General features: G+C 36.0%; 1 protein-coding gene across 2 annotated transcripts in view; it reads right to left on the bottom strand.

Annotated features, from left to right (window-relative positions):
- LOC128020125 (dual specificity calcium/calmodulin-dependent 3',5'-cyclic nucleotide phosphodiesterase 1A) overlaps positions 1 to 22,147 on the bottom strand; it is a 56,802-nt gene that overhangs the window by 24,323 nt on the left and 10,332 nt on the right. Inside the window, exon 1 of one of the 2 annotated variants that reach the window (XM_052606750.1) lies at positions 17,787 to 18,013. The exons of the other annotated variant lie outside the window; for it this stretch is intronic. Within the exon in view, the coding sequence (XP_052462710.1) occupies positions 17,787 to 17,839 (53 nt within the window). The 5' untranslated portion in view covers positions 17,840 to 18,013. Of the gene's footprint in view, positions 1 to 17,786; positions 18,014 to 22,147 lie in introns of those variants that run through there. 2 annotated transcript variants of the gene reach the window in all.

The raw sequence follows: 22,147 nt of genomic DNA, 5'->3' as shown, positions 1-22,147 counted from the left end.
GCACAGACCTGCAGTGCTGAGCTCCCTAACTGATCAACAGACATGATCCCAAGACAACTCTGCTCGTGGTGTTGCCTTTGGTGTGGAGTTCTTCTTTACATATTCACTATGGGACACATTTGCCTCTGATACCTAAAATAATAACTTGATATTACAGGGATATTTCAACCAAAAATAAAAAAAAACTGTGGCCTCATTTACTCAGCCTCAGCCTCACCTTTGTGATTTTTTGTCTTCTGCAGAATACAATCTAAGATTTATTGGAGAACATTCAGAACAGACAGAAAAAAAAAAACTTCTTTGTGTTCCACAGAAGAAAGATTGTAATATAGGTTTTCAGTGACATGACAATAACAAAATAACGACAGAATTGTAATTAGCACTATAAAATAAATAAATAAATTATACACTTATATACTGTATACATAAATATAAATAAATATGACTTGCTGACCTTCTTCACACAAGGTATACAAATATCCTATATATATATATATATATATATATATATATATATATATATATATATATATATATATATATATATATATATATATATATACACACACACACACATTTTTTTTGCCCCATCTTGTTACACCTTTTTTTTAAATTGAGATGCATTAAGTCAGATCATTTAGGCCTATGCAATGAGATCTAAAAAGAAATACAAATGATCAAACCCTAACTGAAAGAAGACAAGTTAGAAAAAAAAGAGTGAATCAAGATTTGTTAACAATATATCATAATGATAGATTTACAAGCAACACATTAAAACCAGACTACACTAAATCCAGCTAATTGTGATCCAAAATATCTCAAGATTCATCTTTTTCAACCACATTTCAAAGCTGTTGAAAACACATGTGCATTGCATTGGTGAGACATATGCTAATCCGTTCAGATGAGTTTTAGACAACACCGAAGTACCGCCCACTCACCTGTCAATCACTCACTGAACTAAAGTATCTGCAGCTTTAAAAGAAACAACCATCTTATTGACGGCTGACAATGGCACTGTCTGTCATTCAGTTTATACGGTTATTCCATTAAAAGGGTAGGTAACACTTCTGTTAATCAGCCAAGGGGTCAGAGTTATGGAGCTGTAATCTTAAAATGGCCAAATGTCCTCTGATTAATGTCTGCTTTCAGTCACCAACCCGCTTTTTTGTTTATGACAGTGGTCTGTAACGTAGCAACTTGAATAAACACTTCTTCATCAGTGTGCTATTGACAGATAACATGTATACCTAAACTCAAACTGGATGAGGCTCTCTGCCACAGAAACGCTGTGACAGGATGAAAGACAAACAACAGCACAAATACAAACAGATGAAACCATCGGTTTCACAAGTGAAACAGAGTAAAAGAAACAGCAGTGAACACGGGCCATGTTGTTTTTGTCGGAGCTGATTCTCCTGAAGTTTGGCCTGACTTCATTCTCTAAAGCCATTACCAATTCCAGTCACGATAGGATCTAGAATTGTGTCTGACTCTGATTGCAGTCTGGGGTGGATCAGAATAACATCTGATAATGACGCAAATGTCCACCGTAAACTGCTCTCAATGCCAAGCTAGTCATTTTTGCATTCAGTGCAATTTTTCAAGTATGTGACGGAAAAGAATGAATTACCTTTCGAAGATCCTATGTTGTTTCTGTGGAAATGTGGGTCTGAAAATCCTAATGCAGCTTAAAAAATTTTAGGACCCTATTTTAACCATCTAAACGCAAAGGGTAAACTGCACGGCACAGGTGCACTCAGGGTGTGTCCAAATCCACTTTTGCAATTTTAACGACGGAAAAACGGTTTGGAATGGGTTGTCCCTATTCTCTTAATGAGTAATAAGCGTAACGTTTAATAAACCAATCAGAGTGTCATCTCCCATTCCCTTTAAGAGAGAGATGTGCTCGCGCCTGGGCAGAATTAGTTGGCGGAAAAGCTGAACGCTTCTCAATCGAAGAAACCAATCTGCTCGGGAGTGAAATTAAAGCGCACGAGCAGATCATCTACGGGACAAGCAGAAATCCACCAAAGCTCCACGCGATGAGTCAGTTAATATACATGTGTCTGTATTGGCACGATTGTTCAATTAATTAGCCAATTTCATTCATCGTTATAAGTAGTAATAGGCTGAACTGCAAATAGGTAGTCTAATTCTAATACACGCAATGTCTATACATCATTACTTTTTTATATTTATGTAGCCTACACAGTCAGGGGCGTCGGACTGGGGGTGATGTCCTTTTGTTTTTAATATTTGGCATGTTTGTGTGATGCGCATCCCTGTGTGTAATAAGCAAAGTTAACGCGCACTGAGGACCCGGCCAGAGGCACATTTTCTACCAACGTGCTCTTTAAATAACAAAAGCTTGTTATTTAAGACTTAGACTTTAGATCAGGTTTGAGTTGGTCTATGGTGCAGTCTATTTTCAGCTCCTTAAAATAGCAATGCTCCAGCAATGTGCCTGAACACACCTCTTTTTTAGACCAGCACGCCCATGGGTGCAAATGCATTTGCTATGTGAGTTTTGATGCGGTGCTGGACGGGAAAAAGTGAACGGCGGCGGACTGAAACTAGCAAACACACTTGCGTTGCGCCTTGCGTCGCATTGCGCCGGGTGTATGATAGGGCCCTTAATGTGACGCTTTTGTCAAATTACTTGACTTCATCGCTCTTAATTATTTCTACTTTTTCTAGTTCCATATTAAATGTTACTTTGCTGTTTCTTTTTAATTATTTAAGAAATGTACTAGTAATTTCTTACTCAGGTAAATCCTATACCTTTTGGATTCTTTATTTTGACTTCAATTTAAACCGAATTGCAAAAAAGGTCTTAAGTTTTCCAAACATTTCTCCCATCTGCCATTGGTCACTCAAATAAAAAAGCAGCAAACAACAAAGATATTTAATACCAATTTTTACAACATTTAAAGCTAAAATAATTAATTCACCCAAAAATGGAAATTAGCTGAAAATATGTTGTTTGTTAATTGGAACAGATTTTAAAAAAAATAAAAAATTGCATTTAGCATGCATATCATTTGCTCACCAAAGGATCCTCTGCAGTGAATGGGTGCCGTCAGAATGAGAGTCCAAACAGCTGATAAAAACATCAAAAGTAATTCACATGACACCAGCCAATCAGTTAACATCTTGTGGAATAAAAAACTGGTTGTTTGTGTTTTGTTTTGTTTTTTATTCAAATTGTTGCTGTATTTCTCCAAAATTTGTTTCGATGAAGAACCAAATTCATCTACATCTTGGAAGTCCTGAGGGTGTTTTAAATTCAAAAGCCTTTAAATGTAAACTCAAAAAGATAAACAAGCACATTAAAATATCATTAAACATTTGTAATGTGAATAGAGGTGTTTTCATACAACAATCAGCAGGAATATATTAGCAAGGACAGGATCTGGTTCAGTTTAAGTAGCCGGGGGCGATCAGTACTGAGGTGACATGTCAACCTATCAGGGCCTATTTTTACCTGGAGTGTGTGAAAGCACGTGAGGGAGACGGACTCCATCTGACTTGTGGAGAGTGGGCAGGAGACTGATAAGGACTTTGGAAACATTGTGGGCAACACCCATTCCCTCGCTTATGGTTAACAGCGTCTGCGGTGACAAGGTATAATGGTAATAAGGTATAATGTAGAGAACGGTGTGTAACCATATATTACACATACATTACAAGCCCACCCACTCAAAAAGTCACAGTATGTATTATTATCACATAATTTCTGCAGGCTGCAGAAGGCAGGTCTTTCCACTGTGTTAGGAACGGATTTACAGTTCACACTACATTTTCTCTAGTATCATTCCGTCTAAACATTGTTCCCTGTTCATTCTCTCTTTAATACAGCTTGAGATGAAGATAAAAAAACATTTGAACTAGGTTATTTTATAGTTAACCAAAAATATGTGTGTCCCTTTGACAGCTGAAAGAGAACAAAATGCAAATGATTTTAATTTGCATTTTTCTCATTAAATTAAAATATATTTATAAAATAACATTTACAAAAAAAGGTTTTCAGTTGGTCTCTCTTTTGATTTGATGACAGCAGCACTGATGCTGACATGAACGAAGCCTGACGATCATGTGCTCTAGCATTATTTGAGCTCCAAATAACATTTTGTGCTTTAAACAAAGAAAGCAACAACAACCACAACAACATCAAATCCTATTTTGTGGTCTCAAACATTTGAACCTCTCGGTGTGACATTTAATATGGCACAAATGCAACAGGATGCAGAGCCTTGAGTGCATCACCCTCCCTCCGGTCCCTTCACAACAGCTGTTGTGCTTATCAGCATTCATATGAAGCCTGTGAGAGTGTGTTTAACATTGAGGACAGCAAGAGAGCAGAACCTCAGACATGCGCTGCTCACTTAGATGATATATTAAATATACTTGTGCCAGTGTACTCTCATTTCTCTTCTGAATTTTGCTAACTTTATATTTTACAGAAACTTTTATTCAAAGGCACATGCAGTGCATTCAAAAGTATTCATGTTAGAATAATACCACACTATTTTCTGAATACTGTGCAAAATATACTTTATATTGTCTGTTATTTGCAATAATATTTTGTAAAACAGTATGCTTCATGCAACTTTGTTTAAAAATGTCTTTGGAAATCTGGTCATAAAGTAAGCCAAGAAAGAGTTAAATCATTCATTACACTGGAAGGTAAAAACAAGTCATTACATTAAGGGTTGCAGCACTCAGCTTTGTTATATTTTGAACATTTTAGCAAATTTAGGTCACCGGGGCATCGCACGCAGATTTTTAGCATATTAGGCATATATATATATATATATATATATATATATATATATATATATATATATATATATATATATATATATATATATATATAAAAGGGATATACTAGTTCACAATGCACAGTGCATTAAACCTCCTTAAATGTGATAAAAACACTGTGACTTAAAGTCATCTGGTCATTATTGGAAAATAAACATACAGTGAGCAGAGGGCTCTGGCATCACTCTGAAGGGTTTATTTTGCAGTAATACACTGCTTGTATGCTTGTTTTCAACATTTATAAGACAATATAGTCACTCATTAATTAACATATTTCTCACTTTAAAAAAAAAAGAAAGAAAAGAAGAAAGTATAATATGACTTTTAGTGTAATTATGTGTCCATGTGTGTTTTTTTTTCTGAAGACCTAAGATGCAAATTAGCCTGTGCTACAAGTGTATATGTTTTAAATTCAATTAAATTAGAAATATTGACTAAGCAACTAACTGAAATAAAATAGGTACTAAAATGACAAAGTGTGAAGTAAAAAGAAATTGAAGCAATATAGACTTAAATTACAAAAAGCATATTAAAAAATGACTGAAACTTAAACTGAAGTAAAAATTCTAAAAATAACACCAGTATGGAGTTTGCTACCAATAAACTAGTTATTTAAACGAAGATACTGACAATTTAGCTGCAATCTTAAATGATTTTTATGGTAAACGGATACTGACCGTTGTAAAACTCTGAAAGTCATTCAACGGCGCCAGAACCATTATATGACCGGCTAACGAGGCGCATGTGCCCTCTTCTCTATTTTAGTGGCCATTAAACAGAAATATCTGACAAAATAAAGATACTGACCAATTAGAATCAAGTATCCCAGAGAGCTGTGTGAATATGACTGCAAACCTAGCTCAAAAACACAAGAGTTGAAGTATGAGGGGTTGACAGACCCATCCTGTCAAGTGGTTTCAGAGCACAGCCACTTTGACTGACTGTATTTTTGGAGACTTTGCCTTGACCCCTGACACAGTGTACCGGGGAGGGTCTTCAGACCCAAATGGAAATGAAAATAATCATCTAAAAGAGGCCTGCCTGGAAACAGACTTTTTTACTTCTATAGCAGGCCTCCCAGAAGCAAAAACACAGTAAAGAAAGCTGTATCATCCTCAGAGGCACATGCATCTGGATTCTTCAGTCCGTGGAGTAACATGCTGCTCCATCTGTCCAGTCCAAAAAGTTCCTCAGGGACCAGTTTGAATCCATCTCCAACTCTTTTCTGAGTCCCTGTTTTCCAAATCTAGACCCACCGAGGCTTTTATAGCTCACAGTGTATCCACACAGGTCAGATTAGGGATTGCAAATCAAAACAAATCCTGGAAGTTTGCTTAAAGTTTTTTAAGAAGTGTTCCTAAGAGCCAGCTTGTTCTCTGAGGGTGCATGAGAAAACCCTGGAGAGAGAGCATGGGGGATGTTTCTCATCATCACTAGCAGTAGCCCAGTGAGACGCTGGCACAGGCAGTCGGCAGGCCATCATGCCCCAGTCACACAAGCACAGAGGAAGATCAACCTCAAACATTTTCCCATGAGCTTGCTGTGCCATTCTATGTGCAAAAGTCCTAAACCCAGAGTCGCTGCCGTCATTGACGGTCCCTCAGGGGATCCGGAGAGGGCTAGGCAATGGAAAGGAAGAAAGAAAGAACATGCTGCCAGTCTCTCAGACGGCTCTACATTCCTCACCCCACATAGCTGGCACCCATAGGACCATTCACTGACCTGAGAATGATTAGAGAGGTGGGGAAGAGCGTGAGTGTAAAACAGCTCCTTTCAAGTATGAAAAATTGCATGCGTAATGTGCGCAATCCTGGCATGAGCAGTTTCCCACCTTATTTATTCTGACAAATAAATGGACGTGTTCTCTGATGTCACAAATATCCCATGGCTAACTTTTTGGTTCCAAAAACTCCCTCGGCAACAGGGAAAATATTGTCACAAATAGTCCTCCCTGGACACCAATACTGCTTACTCAATGTATTTATAGACAGATTGTGAACACAGGCGAAGAACTGAAATAAAATAGACTTTCATCATACGCCTGTCCGCTTTTCTCAATTAACCTAGAGATACTGGAGAGCTAAATACTGATGCAGTCATTAACTTGAACATTAGCTAACTAATAGCATACAAATAAAGGATTTCTGAAAGAGATGAACAGAACACAAAACAACCAACCCAACAAAATTATGAATTCAAACACTGAGTCACTAAAATGAACATCCAATTACACACATGGTGGGGGAGAAAATAGCAGACATAAAATGTCCCTACAACCTGACAAATATAATTGAAACAAATGTTTTGTTTGGATCAGGGAAGCAACCCACACTTTTTTAGACAATCAGAAATTCTGAATCAATTTGCACATTCTCATTCGGACAATAAATTTTGTAATTGCAACAAGAGGGGGCCTGCAAAGAAACTGGTGCCCAGCGGCTTTGCAGAACCGTAATCCTTGCCAGACTGTGTGTGCTTAGATTTGACCAGAGCCCCTCTGGTGACATGCTAAACCCAGGTTGACATAAGCAGTCTGCAGTGATCTGAAGTGCCAGAGAACAATTCCTCGAGCCAACAGAGCTCTGTTTAAACAAACATCCCATTCTTCACAAGTCTGTCTACAGGCCTCCGAGTCCTAAAGCCACATCTTAATGCCCGCAGGACAGGTTGGTTTACACTGGTTTATAAACTAACCTCTTGGGTTCCCATTTAGAGCAGTAAAACTGCATGCAACGTCGGTTTAGTCTTGTTTTGGCAGCACAGAGGGCACTGATTTACTGGCTAAGACTAACTCTGTTAAACATCTTCCTGTGCTTTTCCTCTGCAAGCGATGTAAATCCCAACCCTTGGGCATGTGAATGACTTTACCTGATGCTCAAGAAACTGGAATAAAAACGAATTTATCATGTCCATAAACCTGTAAAGCTGTTTACGTTTGACACGTTCAGGACATGACACATTTTGCCACAATCTCTGAATTACCTTCATTCTCACCAAACACTGATATATATTATATGTACAATTAATTAGAATTCATTTGTTTCAAATTAGGAGCCCTATATCATGAATTCAATCATGAGTCAATAATATGTGCAAATAAAATATGCATATCATATAATAACAATAAAAATAATCCACAGTATTAATAATTTTTTATGTTATTGTTGTTGTTATTATTATTTAAAATAATGTAAATCTTTAGTTTTCTTTACAAAAATATTATGACATCTAATTACAAAATCCATACATTGGTCACTCACATCTTAATGTGCTACAACAACATATAAATAGTATTATTAATATTACTACCACTAATTATAATAATGCTATCACTACTACTATAAATTTTTATTAATAATAATAATACTAAATATTTCATTATATAATATATGATGTATTCTTATATAAATCTTTAGCTTTCTTTAAAAATATATATATATAATGGCAACCAATTACAAAATCCGTACATCAGTCACTCTAGATGGTATAACAGCAAATAAATTAATCAATTAATTAATAATATAATAATAATATTTTTATTACTACTAGTTAATATAACACAAATATGTTATATAATAATAATAATAATAATAATAATAATAATAATAATAATTGAATAATAGAGTGCGTTTCCAAAGCTTAAGATCACTTTACAAGAACCTGAAACCCACACTTAAGTAAAAATACAGATCTCTTACCAAAAAAATATATATATATTAAAGTCACAGTTTAGAATATTACTTGAGAAAAAGTTTTAAAGTATGTGATACTCATTGTACTGAAGTATGAAAAGTATATTTTTAATATTAAATTAAATTAATTGAAAGTAAAAGTAAATGCAAAATGGAAAAAGAGCATATATATATATATATATATATATATATATATATATATATATATATATATATAAATATATAATTTATACACAGTTTGAGCAGCAAGACTGTGTTCAGTTTTAATTATTTCTTTCATTTTGTATCTTTGCATAAGCTCAGAGAGGACATGGATGCATTTAACCTGCAGTAACAAACAAATAAATAATGTCTTGTTTTAAACATATAACGTTGAATACTGTTTTTTTGAAACTAATTTAAAAAAATGTAAAAAAATAAAAATAAAAACGAAATGTGACTAAATCACGTACTGTATACATGAACATGAATGTGTGTGTTTTTGTGATAAATTATACCATATTATTGCAGACAATATATTTCAAAACCCCTGCTTCGAAATCATCCGCGGTTGTGCAAGTACTAGTTTGCACGTGAGCAAAGTTGTTTTCTAGGAGTCTAACTTGCAAGCACCAGACCATTGATTCATTAAACCTGCTTTCTTTTCTATTATTACTTTACATTACACCACTGAAGAAAACAAACATCCATCAAATAAGAAACTGTATTAAAAATGTAATCACAAAAGAGACCAAAGTCTGCCTCATATTGGCCCTGAATTAATTATAGTCACTTGCATCAAAACATCTTTTCCTGAAAAGGGAATCTAAAAAGTCAATCACAAGAAAAACAAGCAGAGAATCACACTGGAGTCCTTGACTGCCATATTAGGATTTCAACAATCATGTTCATTTTCTGATTATCAGTCAGATCGGTCTGCCCTTCAGTAGAATGCTGGAGCTATCCTTTTCAGTTGCTAACACTGATACTAAAGTCTAGAGAAAAAAAGGTGTCTGGTTTAATAAACAAGTAAACAAGCTTCCATTACATGCGTCGCCTGCAGAGGTCTTCCGACTGGCTTCCAAAGACACGATAACACCATGTCAAATGATCCAGAACAAAAGCAAGTGAGCTTTAGAGATAACCAAGTAAATATAAAGCATAGTTACTTCTTTCAATAGTTCCTTCTGAAAGCATTTTTCTTCTTTCATCCAACCACCGAACCATTGAGGGCTAACATAGTGAAGGACACATCTATACTGCTTTCAAAAACAAAACTAATCTTGGGATAAAGGAAAACCTAGGAAAAAAGTTACTATTCAGAGCAGGAGGATACTGGTGGTGACACATTGGTCCCTGAACTGGTCATTTACCACAAGTACAACCATACTAACTCTTTTAAAGACTTATTGGACTTCTAGGCCATCTTGGTTATGTTCTTGGCAGCTACTTTCCACTCAAACTAGCACAGCTTGAGTCTATTTCAATGGGGACAAAAAAAAATCTCCAAAACAGATTATGTTTCAATAACATACTTCAAATCAGCAATAACATCTAAAAAGAACTGTATAAAACAGTGGTGTCAAACTCAGTTCCTGGAGGACCGGAGTCCTGCAGAGTTTTGTTCCAACCCTGCTCCAACACACATACCATGTAGTGTTCAAATAAGCTTAAAGGACTTGATTAGTTGGATCAGGTGTGGACCATGCAAAAAAAAAAAAAAAAAAAAAAAACTTTATTTCTCTATTAGTTCTATATGGTTTGGTTCTAAAGGGTTATTTGCTCTTTTAACGGAGCCATTTATGAGAACAGTCTTCATGGAACAGATTTGGAAAAATGTAGCATTACATCATTTGCTCACCAATGGATCCTGTGTAGTGAATGGGTACCGTCAGAGTCCAAACAGCTGATAAAAACAACACAATAATCCACAAGTAATCCACACCACTCCAGTCTATAATTTAACATCTTGTGACGTGAAAAGCTGCATGTTTGTAAGAAACAAATCCACCATAAAAACATTTTTAACTTTCAGCCGTTGGTTCAGGCCAAAATAAGAGTCCATGGTCCATAATATTGCTTTCTCCAGTAAAAAAAAATAAAATAATAATTCATCCCCTATGGTCCTCTCACATAATAATCTGTATAATATCTGTAAAATCTTTGTTTAGAACTGTTTGTGCTTATAAACAATGCTTGATATGTGCAGATTTCTCACATGATTCAGACTAGGACAATTTTTTTTTTTTTTTTTTTACAGCAATTTTTCCCATTTATTACTTCTATTCTATACTTTCTTATTTTCCTTCTGTCCTTGAAAGTACACATTTTACACAACCTTTCAAGATAAAACTTTCCAAAAAAAAAAAGGCTTATTTCCATCACTTTATTCTTATAAAATTACATGTCATCAAATTATAAACCTGAGATTTATTTGACCAATTAATGCACAAACTCCTGAGTATTTACATATGAAAGGTAAATTAATCAGACAGCGTATTAATATGATAAGCAGGGTGAAATAGCTGTAACATAATCATCCTAAATGTATTTCTGTGTCATGCCCCTTTAAACACAAGAGCATTGATTGATCTAACACAACTCGATAGTAACTCTTTAATCACAATTATGTCATTTATAACATCACTTTAGTACAAGCCATTCTCTACTCTTAAAAAAGCCTTGACTCATTTTCTTTTAGAAACAAGCCAGAGATGACAGGGGATGTCTTTGTGAGGTCAATGGTTTGAAAGCTGAATCTCCCTAAAGAGGAACACACAATATGCTCTTCGGGGGAAATAAGGCTAGGTTAGGAATGCATTCATATTTTTCATTAACTTTCTAAATGTTACTGGCTTTGATGAGGAACTTTGGGCCAAGATTTTCCAAACTGATTTATTCCACAGTGACAAACATCAGATATCGTACTGTATGTACTCAAAACAGATTATTGAGGATTGATTCTGGTATGCAAACCCTTATATATTTCAAATATCAGCGAGATGCTATTGCATCATGGGTGCCAGTAACAAGTTATGTGATACAGATTGCATCTAAGTCTCATAGGACAAATTATCACATCAATAAAAGCTATAAAAAGCTCAAACATCTCAATATATATAATCATGGCAAAGATAGTGTTGATTTAAAAAGCAAAATGTAGAGAAAGCTTCAGAGGCCCATTAAGCTGATTTACAGAGGTTTCTGTCTGCAACAAGCATGCATAATTTATGAAAGTAAAAATCAATTCTTCAGCTCAGTTTGGCTTCAAGGTAAACTTAATTTTTCAGTCAGCTGCATTCCATAATTGCTATTTTTAATATTTACATGAATGCACTACTGTGCAAAAGTTTGGGGTGGTCATGTTTTTTTTTTTTTTTTATGTTTTTAGTGTTTTTGAAAGAAGTGTCACACTAAGGATGCACTTATTTGATCAAAAATATGTTAAAAAAGTAATATTGTGAAACAGATGCTTAATATTTTTGCGGAAAGCGTTAAACCTTTTCCCCAAGATTCCTTGATAAATAGAAAGTTCAAAAGAACAGTGTTTATTTGAAATAGAAATCTTTTAAAACATTATGTCTTTACTGTCACATATGACCAATTTAATGGATCCTTAAATTAAACTAAATTAAATTTCTTTGTAATAAATTAATTACATTTATAAATAAATAAATAAATCTTACTCTGTTTATTTTGTAATTTATGCTTTACCTGTAACAAATTTCAGAAAATATTGCACACATTTCACATTTTAATACTAAGTTTTTGCAGTATAGCTTGTGCCCACAAGCAGACAGACAGCTGTTCTTTGTTACAAACAAATGTGTTTCACGTATGCAGGTTTCATAACCAAAATCCCTCAAATTCTTCACAAAGCCACCATGTAGACTATACAGTCCAACACCCCTACTATAGAGAGTGAAATATTTGCTCTAAGAGATGAGAAATGATCTACATAAATATATTTTTTCCACTACCTAACTGAGCCAACTAATGTCAGATGTAAGGAGTTAATTCAATTGATGTCATCTGTGCTTTGTAAAGATTCCTAATGGCTTGCAAAAGCAAGATGTCAGGTCTGAAAAATGTGCAATACTCCCTTGACATTATGATCTACAAAAAATGCAAACTGATAGGTTCTGTTTAATCTACCTGACTAATTTAGTCTTCAGTCACTAACACAGCTCCCTAGACTCTTCTCAAAACACTCCTCCTGCATATCCACAAAAATAAGACTGAAAAAGTACCGTAAACAAATCATAAAAGTATCATCTGAGATGCAACAATTAATTGACCACTAAATGGTTTCAGCCAGTGTGCTTTGGATAATACATCACACATGGACTATTTTTATGATATTTTTATGTACTTTTGCATCATTTTAGATGCATGAAATCCCAATTTATTAAAACTGCTTGGAAAAGAGCAACAATTTCTTCTTTACAGTTCCAAAGAAGAAAGTCATATAGAATAACATGAGAGTGAGTGAGATTCGGTGTAGAAATGCCCAATGGGATGTTATTCAATGCAAATGGTAGGAAAAGCATGATTTCCAGAGCCTGCAAGTTTGAAAAATCGCACATTCTCATGCAGGCCTCCCAGCAGGCTGATATTGGAGTCCCTCAAGGGGAACATCAGGCATACAAAACATAACATGAAACCCCCAAGACAGGACAAGAGTCACACAGAAATACATCCCAGGATAACTAAAAAGCCAAGAACTCTAGAAGTCCCTCAAACAACCTTATTGCAAACTCAACAACAACAGTTCTGTTTAAAAAACCTACTGAGCTGCATATGAAGGCAGTGATGTTACTGTTAACACAATCTAAAACTATTTAAAATTGATCTCTGTATTTTTAATAAAGCTAAAATAAAATATTTCAATAAATTGAATTTGAACACAATTGCGAAAACTTTAATCAAATCTTTATACTAAAATTTAAATGAAATCTGAAAACAAAAATAAAAGCTAATTCAAAACATGAATCAATTCTACAATAATATACAAATAATACTAAAATAACATTGGTAGTTGAGGGATTGCATGCAGGCTTCTAACATAAAAACAACTTTTGGCCAAATTCGAAAGACATCACCCTATGTAGAAGGCAATCCCATAATGCACTGCAACAAGCTCAGGGAAAATTCCACACAAGATGCTGAACAAAGCATTATAAACATTTTTAGAATTAATTCAATAACAAAAATTATCTATAAAAGTAATGTAACGAATGTGTGTGCATGCGATGTATTTTCAAGCTTATATAAGTACCATTAGTTTAGCAACTGGGTAGGATGGGACTACTGAGGACAACGGCATGGCAGTGCAACATACGCCGGCTCAGAGGCAAGAGGAAGCGGTGTGCTCGGAAGCAGAAGAGAGGCAAGCGAGCCGGCCTCCTGGCTAAGCTAAAGGCTAACAATAACAGACTGGTGATTCCGTCTCTTTTTTTAGCTAATGTTCGGGTGTTGGACAACAAAATGGATTTATTAAGGCTGCGAATTAATATGTACAAGGAGATGAGGAACTGCTGTGTGCTTTTATTGACGGAAACATGGCTTAATGACAACGTACCAGATTCTGTACTCCAGATCAGTGGCATGCTACTCCACCGGGCCGACCGGAGTCAGTTGTCGGGGAAGACTCGAGGAGGTGGACTTTGCGTGTATATCAACGAAGGTTGGTGCACTAACTGTTCCATTATTAGCATTCACTGCTCTGGAAATGTTGAATACATGACCATAAAATGCCGGCCGTATTATCTACCGCGAGAGCTCACAGCGGTGTTCATTATTGTTGTTTATATCCCCCCGAGCGCAAAAGCTAATGAGGCGCTAGCAGAACTACATGAAAACATAGTCTCTCTCCAAAACAAGTACCCGGATGCATTTTATGTGATTGCTGGAGATTTTAACCATGTAAATTTGACGGACATTACACCAAGGTTTTATCAACATGTTACTATTGCAACCCGGGGAAATAACACCCTCGATCGTGTGTATACAAACAGACGCGGAGCCTACAGATCACTCCCTCTTCCTAACCTTGGATTGTCTGATCATATCTCTGTTATGCTTGTTCCCTCCTACAGCCCTGCTGTGAAGACAATGAAACCAACACAAAAGTCAATTACAGTGTGGCCCAGTAATGCTGCCTCTGTGTTGCAACACTGCTTTGAAAGTACTGACTGGCAGGTTTTTAAGGAGGCAGCAACAGATGCTGGAGAGGTGGATCTGGACGAGTATGCATCCTCTGTCACCTGTTACATAAGCAAGTGTGTGGATGATGTTACTACCACTAAGACAATAACTATCCACCCTAACCAGAAGCCCTGGCTAACTGCTGAGGTCAGATCACTTCTGAGAGCACGAGATTCAGCATTCAGGAAGGGTGACACGGAGGCGCTTCGAGTGGCAAGGAGGAATCTGAATGCCGGCATAAAAAGAGCCAAGGCTGATTATGCTCTCAAGATACAGGGTCATTTTTCTACCAACGACCCCCAGAGATTGTGGGCTGGCATAAAGAGCATCACTGATTATAAAAGAGGAGATATTGAATGCTCCAGAGATCCATCTCTTCCTGATGCTCTAAAACACTTTCTATGCTCGTTTTGAGGTCTCTAATAACACTCCTAGCACTAGACTCACTGTTCCACCTGGTGAGCAGCCACCCAGTGTTACCACAGAAGATGTCAGGAGGGTCCTTCAGAGAGTCAAACCACGGAAAGCTGCAGGCCCAGATAACATCCCAGGCAGGGTTCTGAAAGACTGTGCATTTCAGCTCTCAGAGGTACTGACTGACATTTTTAATATCTCACTGTCAAAAGCAGTTGTACCCTCATGCTTTAAATCTGCTACTATTATTCCTGTTCCTAAGACTAACACCGTGTCATGTTTGAATGACTATCGCCCGGTAGCACTCACCCCAATAGTGATGAAGTGTTTTGAGCGGCTGGTCATGACTCAAATCAGTGAGAAAATTGATGGCAGCACTGACCAGAATCAGTACGCTTATCGAAAGAACAGGTCCACTGCAGATGCCGTCTCATCAGTCTTACATCTGGCTCTTACCCATCTGGACAGCAAAGACACCTATGTGAGATTGCTTTTTATGGATTTTAGTTCGGCTTTTAATACAATCATTCCACAGACATTGATACACAAACTGGAGATTTTAGGACTGAGTTACTCATTGTGCAACTGGGTACTGGACTTTTTAACAAACAGAAAACAGTCTGTAAAAATCCATAATAAATTTTCTTCCACCATTGTTCTTAACACCGGCTCACCACAGGGATGTGTCCTGAGCCCAATGTTGTACACACTGCTGACATATGATTGTTCAGCCAGACACCCGAGTAATCATGTTGTCAAGTTTGCAGATGATACTGTGGTGATGGGACTCATTTCTCAGAATGATGAGTCAGCCTATAGATCAGAGGTGGAACAAATGGTGGCCTGGTGCAAGGACAACAACCTATGGATTAACGTGGAAAAGACTAAAGAAATTATTGTGGATTTTAGAAAAACAAATAGGAGGCACACCCCTCCCATTTGTATTGAGGGATCTGAGGTGAAAGTTGTCTCCAGCTACAAATATCTAGGAGTACATATCAACGATGATTTAAAGTGGAAATCCAACTGTAATAGTCTGGTAAAAAAGGCTCATCAAAGGCTGTATTTTCTGAGGAGGCTTAAAAAGGCTGGCTTGGGAACTACAGTTCTCACATCTTTTTATAGGTGTGTGGTGGAGAGCGTCCTAACATCTTGTATAACAGTGTGGTATGGAAACTGCTCTGTAACAGAGAGGAAGGCCCTACAGCGTGTGGTTAAGATGGCAGAGAAAGTCATCGGTTGTAGTCTCCCTGCAATTGGAGATATATACATCAACAGATGCAAGACTAGGGCTGCAAGTATCATGAAAGACTTCTTTCACCCTGCCAATAGACTATTTGACCCTCTTCCTTCAGGCAGGAGGCTGCGCAGCATCAGAGCTAGGACATCACGGTTAAAAAACAGTTTCTATCCAGAAGCCGTGAGACTTTTTAATATTGACAAACTACAGAATTGATGAACTGAACTTGCTGTCCTAAATTAGATTGCACTAACTTTATTACTATGCTGCTAATTTTTAAGGGTTTTTAGTGTGTGGAGAGACTGTACCCATATATTAATATGGGCTTGTATTATTTGTTATTTTATCTATTGTATTTATTGATGAGTGAGTAGTTAGTTATTTATTGTGAATGGTTTTAACCGGGCCTCAGTGTCTAATTTCGTTCCAGCTCATGTACATGCTTTGGAATGACAATAAAATCCTTTACCTAACATGTTAGCGCCAAACTCTACTGAAATCGGTGGAGTCTCTACTTTGAGTGAGAACTGCTATTTTTATGATGCATGTTGTTTTTTCTATGCAGAGCTTTCCAAATCAGTCACTTACAAGGTCCCATATCAGTTAGTACCTTGAGTATTATGTACACAGACAGCTCACTAGGTTTTAAAACAGAGCTAGTGACTTTATCCGTAAGAACAAAGCACTGTAAGTCCAGTTTGAGGCTGCTAAACTGACATGTCTGACAAAAGCAGAAGAACCTGCAACACACCGTTTTATATGCAAAAAAGTGATTAGCAACCTGATTGAAATAACAGAGAATGTAATGAACCACAGCTTAATGTTCTGCCGTAACCACATTAAACGGGGGCATTTAGCGAAGGGTATTTTGCTCCCATTCCTTTGAAATGCACTGTGGCTGATAACAGAGCAAAAGCAGATAAGGTTGGAAGTGCCTCTGGGAATCAAAGTTACACTTTAGATGCACTATTTGCTCTCAAGTTTCCTCAAAATGACCTCAGATTTATGTATTGCTTTCGTAGAAATTTTTTAAGACAAACAAAGCAAAATGGGACAACTGTTTATGTAACATAAGAGAATAGAATCGCTTTAAAATTCACATGAATAGCTCAAATAATTTGGACGTTGATGCAATTTGATGAGTCCGCGTTGTGGTATTTGACTTTTCATTGGTGTATTAACAAATCTGAACACAGTTGTTGTTGAGACTGATCTGTTTTGAAACTCAAGAAGTGACACACGTGAGGTATTTTTCTCAGGAGAAACATCTAAGAAGAAGCAGATTACTTTATTACAATACAAGCTAAAGCACCACAGAAGTTACGACTACAGAAAACAAACTTGCAACTTCAAAACAGAGTTCCCTGACAAACTCAATCACAAAAGATTTAACTGGAGCGACCAGGAAGCTGCAGATGAATGCCTCTTACCTGAAGATAGGTCCATGGAGAAGCTTCCTTTTGAAAGTCACATACTCATCCATTTAAGAGCACGAGTCCAGAGAGTGTGTGAGCTGAGGTTTCATTCAGACTGTCCCCAGCTGCTCCTCACATTGCCGTGTGCTCTGCTCAATCCAGCCTCCCTCTCCTCTTTCTCTCTCACTGACGGGCCAGTGCAAAAGGCCATGGAGGCCACATCACAGGCAAGCACCAAACATTAAACTCAGAGAGAGCCAGGCGCCCAACAGAGCTCCTGCGCCAACTCTTTACGACAACTCTTATCTCTCTGTCCCTCATGCAAAAAACACTTCCTACATTCCAGTAATAATATCACAATCTGTATTGCATTTAGTGTGATGTGTGGACAAAGTTATGCGATGAAGAGTGGGTCCTTCTTTTGGAGGTGTGCGTTTAAAATGGTTGTGTCATAAGGAAACAGATTTTCCTTCATTTTTTGGTGTACTTTGCAAACATTCTGTAACTTTTAAACTTGGAATAACAATATGCTAAAACAGCTTCTACAACTTTCTGTTGTCAAATTTAAACACACACAAAAAAATGCCAGTTTTTGTATTGAGAAACGTTATCTGCATGTGGAAAGACAAATTGGTTTGAAGCTTGTTTCATCATACCTGGTTAGGACACAGTCGAAGGGTCAGGGAGAGAGTGGAAAATTGTCATGGAAAACTAAATACTGACTGTTTTTGGCACTACAGAAATGTTGCTAACATTAAAAGTGGACTTCAGAGGGAACATAAAATGATAAGAGGAGAAAAGAAGAAAGATAAGACTTCTTCAGGGGAGTCTCTCGTGCTTTAATCAAAAGGAACTTGGCTCTTCAGCCGAAAAGGGGAAAAGAGCACCCAGTGATGACTCAGGAACAAACACTAAAATGATCTTCAAGAGAGAGGAGATGCCAATCTCAGAGACTAACGGCATGGACACAGATGGAGACACATCAAAAAGAGAGAGGGGGAAAAAAAGACACAAATCTGGCAACAAAGTTTGCTGGAGCATTAAAACCATCTTTAAAAAGAACACATAAATGTTTCCAGGTTCACAGTCTGTCAATAGTTCAAAATATGCAAGGCACAACGTTATGAAAAATGCCTTTTATTGTAAGATTTAGCTACTAACAAGTACTGATCTATATTAGACTCTTAAAAAATGAAGGTTCATTATTGGCATTGATGGTTACATAGAAAAAATCAATATTTGAAATTTTGTGAAGAAATAAAATTACATCCTTTCAAATCACCATAATTAACATGAAGACGTACTATATTGTCAGCTTACGCTAATCAAATATGTAGTACTCAACTAAGAGTGGTATAATGTTGTAGAGATTATTAATGTAAGAAATTCCTCATGAAGTCAACATTACTCACAAGCAAGCACATCCCGTGTTTTCAGGTAATTTAGAAACTATACAGGACTGTGATCAATTACAGATGGCACATGTAAATGTTTCATGTTTTGTTACAGACAACAGCAGGGCTGCCAGGTTTTCACAACAAAACCCGCACAATTTTTACCGTTTCAAGGGGGATTCCCTAGTAACAAAAAAATCGTATTCCGGGGGGTAAAATACATGTTTTTTGGCAGGGATCATCCAGTACAATTCACATTCCAGGGGCTAAATATCACGTTATTGGGGTCGCTTCAACCCGCCGGACAAGATAAACAACGCAACGGCAACAGTGTTAAAGTAGCCCAGTTTTGTGGGGAAACCACGGACTTGGCAACACTACACACCAGACACCAGAGTAATGTTTGAGTTACTCTAACTGGCCAAATAAAATAAAATACAAACAATCCAAACTGTTTACTCATCTATTGTGAGGCTCAGAAATGCAGCATTCAACTTAGGCAGTCATTGGTGGCATATCTGGTGCAATTTTAATAACTACATAACGCTCAATGATAAATAAGGATGTCTAAGATGATGAAAAGAAGAATGCATTAAATGTGAATGTAAAATCTAGTTTTAAATGTATGTGCCAGGTTCATAGAAAATGCTATCTCTGCATTTCTGTTGGCTTCATGCACATTTGAAAAAATGTTTATACTATTTTTCTACAAAATTTGACAAAACATTTTCGATATAATTATTTAATCAATTGGTATGTCAAGTGGTAATCATAATCTTTTATTTTTAAAGTTACAATCAATATTTGTTATTTCAAGTTTTTTTGAAATATATATACATTGGCATGTTATATATAATTGCATAACACTCATTTAGCTAATTTTTACATCATGCACAAAATGAATCTTTAAAAACACTAATAATTATAACAGTTAAATGTTTACTTTAGAAATAAATGTCAATTTTTCATACTGTACATTATAATATTGTGATGCCTAAATTCATTTTGTCTTGTAGCTTTTACAACAATTGATTTTAGTTTTTGGTGTTTTATTTATAATTTATTTAGACAAAATGCTGTTGGATTTTAAAATCAGCCATTTACTTTAAGACAATTACATAAAAAAATGACTGACATTTTGGTATCAATCAGAACTGTTATATCAGTGCAGTCTGTTTATCACAGAAGAAGTGTATTCAAATAATTGTCTGTATGAATATAATTTTGAATTAATTTTTGAGTAACTTATTAGATATGGACAAAAAACAACATCTGCACAAACATCTGCTGTTTTCCAAATCACGTCTGAAAATACTTCATCCTTCAACCAACTCTTGTACACTTACTGCATGTTAGCTTTTGACACAGTACAGGATCCCATATGCAGCTAAAAATATTTAAAACTGTGGTATAGAAAACTTAGCCTGCCACAAACCTTGATGTTTTTTAAAAAACAGAATGGAAACGTGAAGATGGAATCACCACAATGTGGAAAACACTACCTCAGCCAAATATAAAATGTCATACAGACATGACTGAACATATCCATATGGTATAATACAAGCGAAAGTAGCCAATGAAGCGATCAAAGATGGAAGATAAGTCTAGCAACCAATGAAAACCTCCAGCCACAGTATCTATAGCAACAGACTTTATATTCCAGGATACAGCAGATATTCAAAAGGACAATACAGACTTAAAGGATTATTACTGGACTTCTTCAGAGGCGATGTTAAAAGCACAAATAGACAGGTTGCTGTTTCTGTTCTTCTTGAGTTCCACATCAGAGAAGCCAAACAACACTAGCATTGGGTTTAATATGTTTTCTTCATTAAAGGTCACAACCATCCTTCATTATAGTAATGATGAAACTAGTCCCATTACTGGCCAAGAAACAAAGAGACCAATCAAAGTTTGCGTTGTTTTATGTGTGTGTGTGTGTGTGTATGTGTGTGTGTGTATGTGTTTGTGCACACTATGTATCAGAGGGTCAATAAATAGATAGTCTTTTGCCAAGACTATGATATGATTCTCAAGTTTATGTTGAGAAGTCAGCTGATGTCAGGTCAAAAAGCCACAACACTGACCTCAACTGGCTGCAAAAGCAGAGCAAATTATTTAACATCCTGCAGATGCTTCGGCTCATTATATACAGTAGAAACTATTGAGCAGAGTCACAAATGCCACTTTTGCGTGTAGTATTTCAGTGCAAAACCTGCGTATTATTTACTAACCATCTGCAATCAAGTCCATACAAGCATATCAATAATCAACGTAAATTAAAAAAAAAATTACATTTAAAATCAGTCACTGTTCTTTTTTTCAGTGCAAACACAGACCCTTTATTTAAATTAGGTTCATTATAAATTGTATTTTACTCAAAAAACAAAACAAAACTCAATTAATGTCACACTGTTACTATCTATAAAAAGTGGTAAATGTGGGATGTAAAAGTTATAAACTTGAAAAGAATGTCTTTTTGACATTTCATCCAGTAAAATTAAATAATCAGATTATCATAGATTATCTTAAATATGAGGGTATTTTGTTGTACTGCACTGAAATATTTTCCACTAAATTTTCACTTTGAACTATACTTAAAAGTGCATTAACTGGTCAAAAGATTTTTTTTTTTTTTTTTATTTTTTTGAAAGAAGTTTCTATGATCACCAAAGCTGCATTTATTTAATCAAAAATACAGCAAAACATTCATCTTTTTTAGTGTTGCTTGAAATAAAAGTGATATAGTTTAAAGATTTGTACGTATTTTATCTGGAAAAATTGACCAAAATACTCATCAAGTATAAGATGTTTGCAGTGTATTGACCATGAGGCAGCAGCTATTCATCGAAGGTTGATTTCTATTACCCCGTTCATCATTTATTCCACGTTTTTTTCTCTAGTTTTATGTGCACTGTTCACCAGAACATAGAAGTACTGTAAATTTCATTCCTTTATCTCTTTTATCTATATATCTGTCTT

Source organism: Carassius gibelio, chromosome A9 (genome assembly GCF_023724105.1).
Source record: "Carassius gibelio isolate Cgi1373 ecotype wild population from Czech Republic chromosome A9, carGib1.2-hapl.c, whole genome shotgun sequence".
In the NCBI taxonomy this organism is placed as follows: Eukaryota; Metazoa; Chordata; class Actinopteri; order Cypriniformes; family Cyprinidae; genus Carassius; species Carassius gibelio.
Note: the sequence above shows the minus strand (reverse complement) of the source record. Positions and strands in the feature narration are given on the sequence as shown.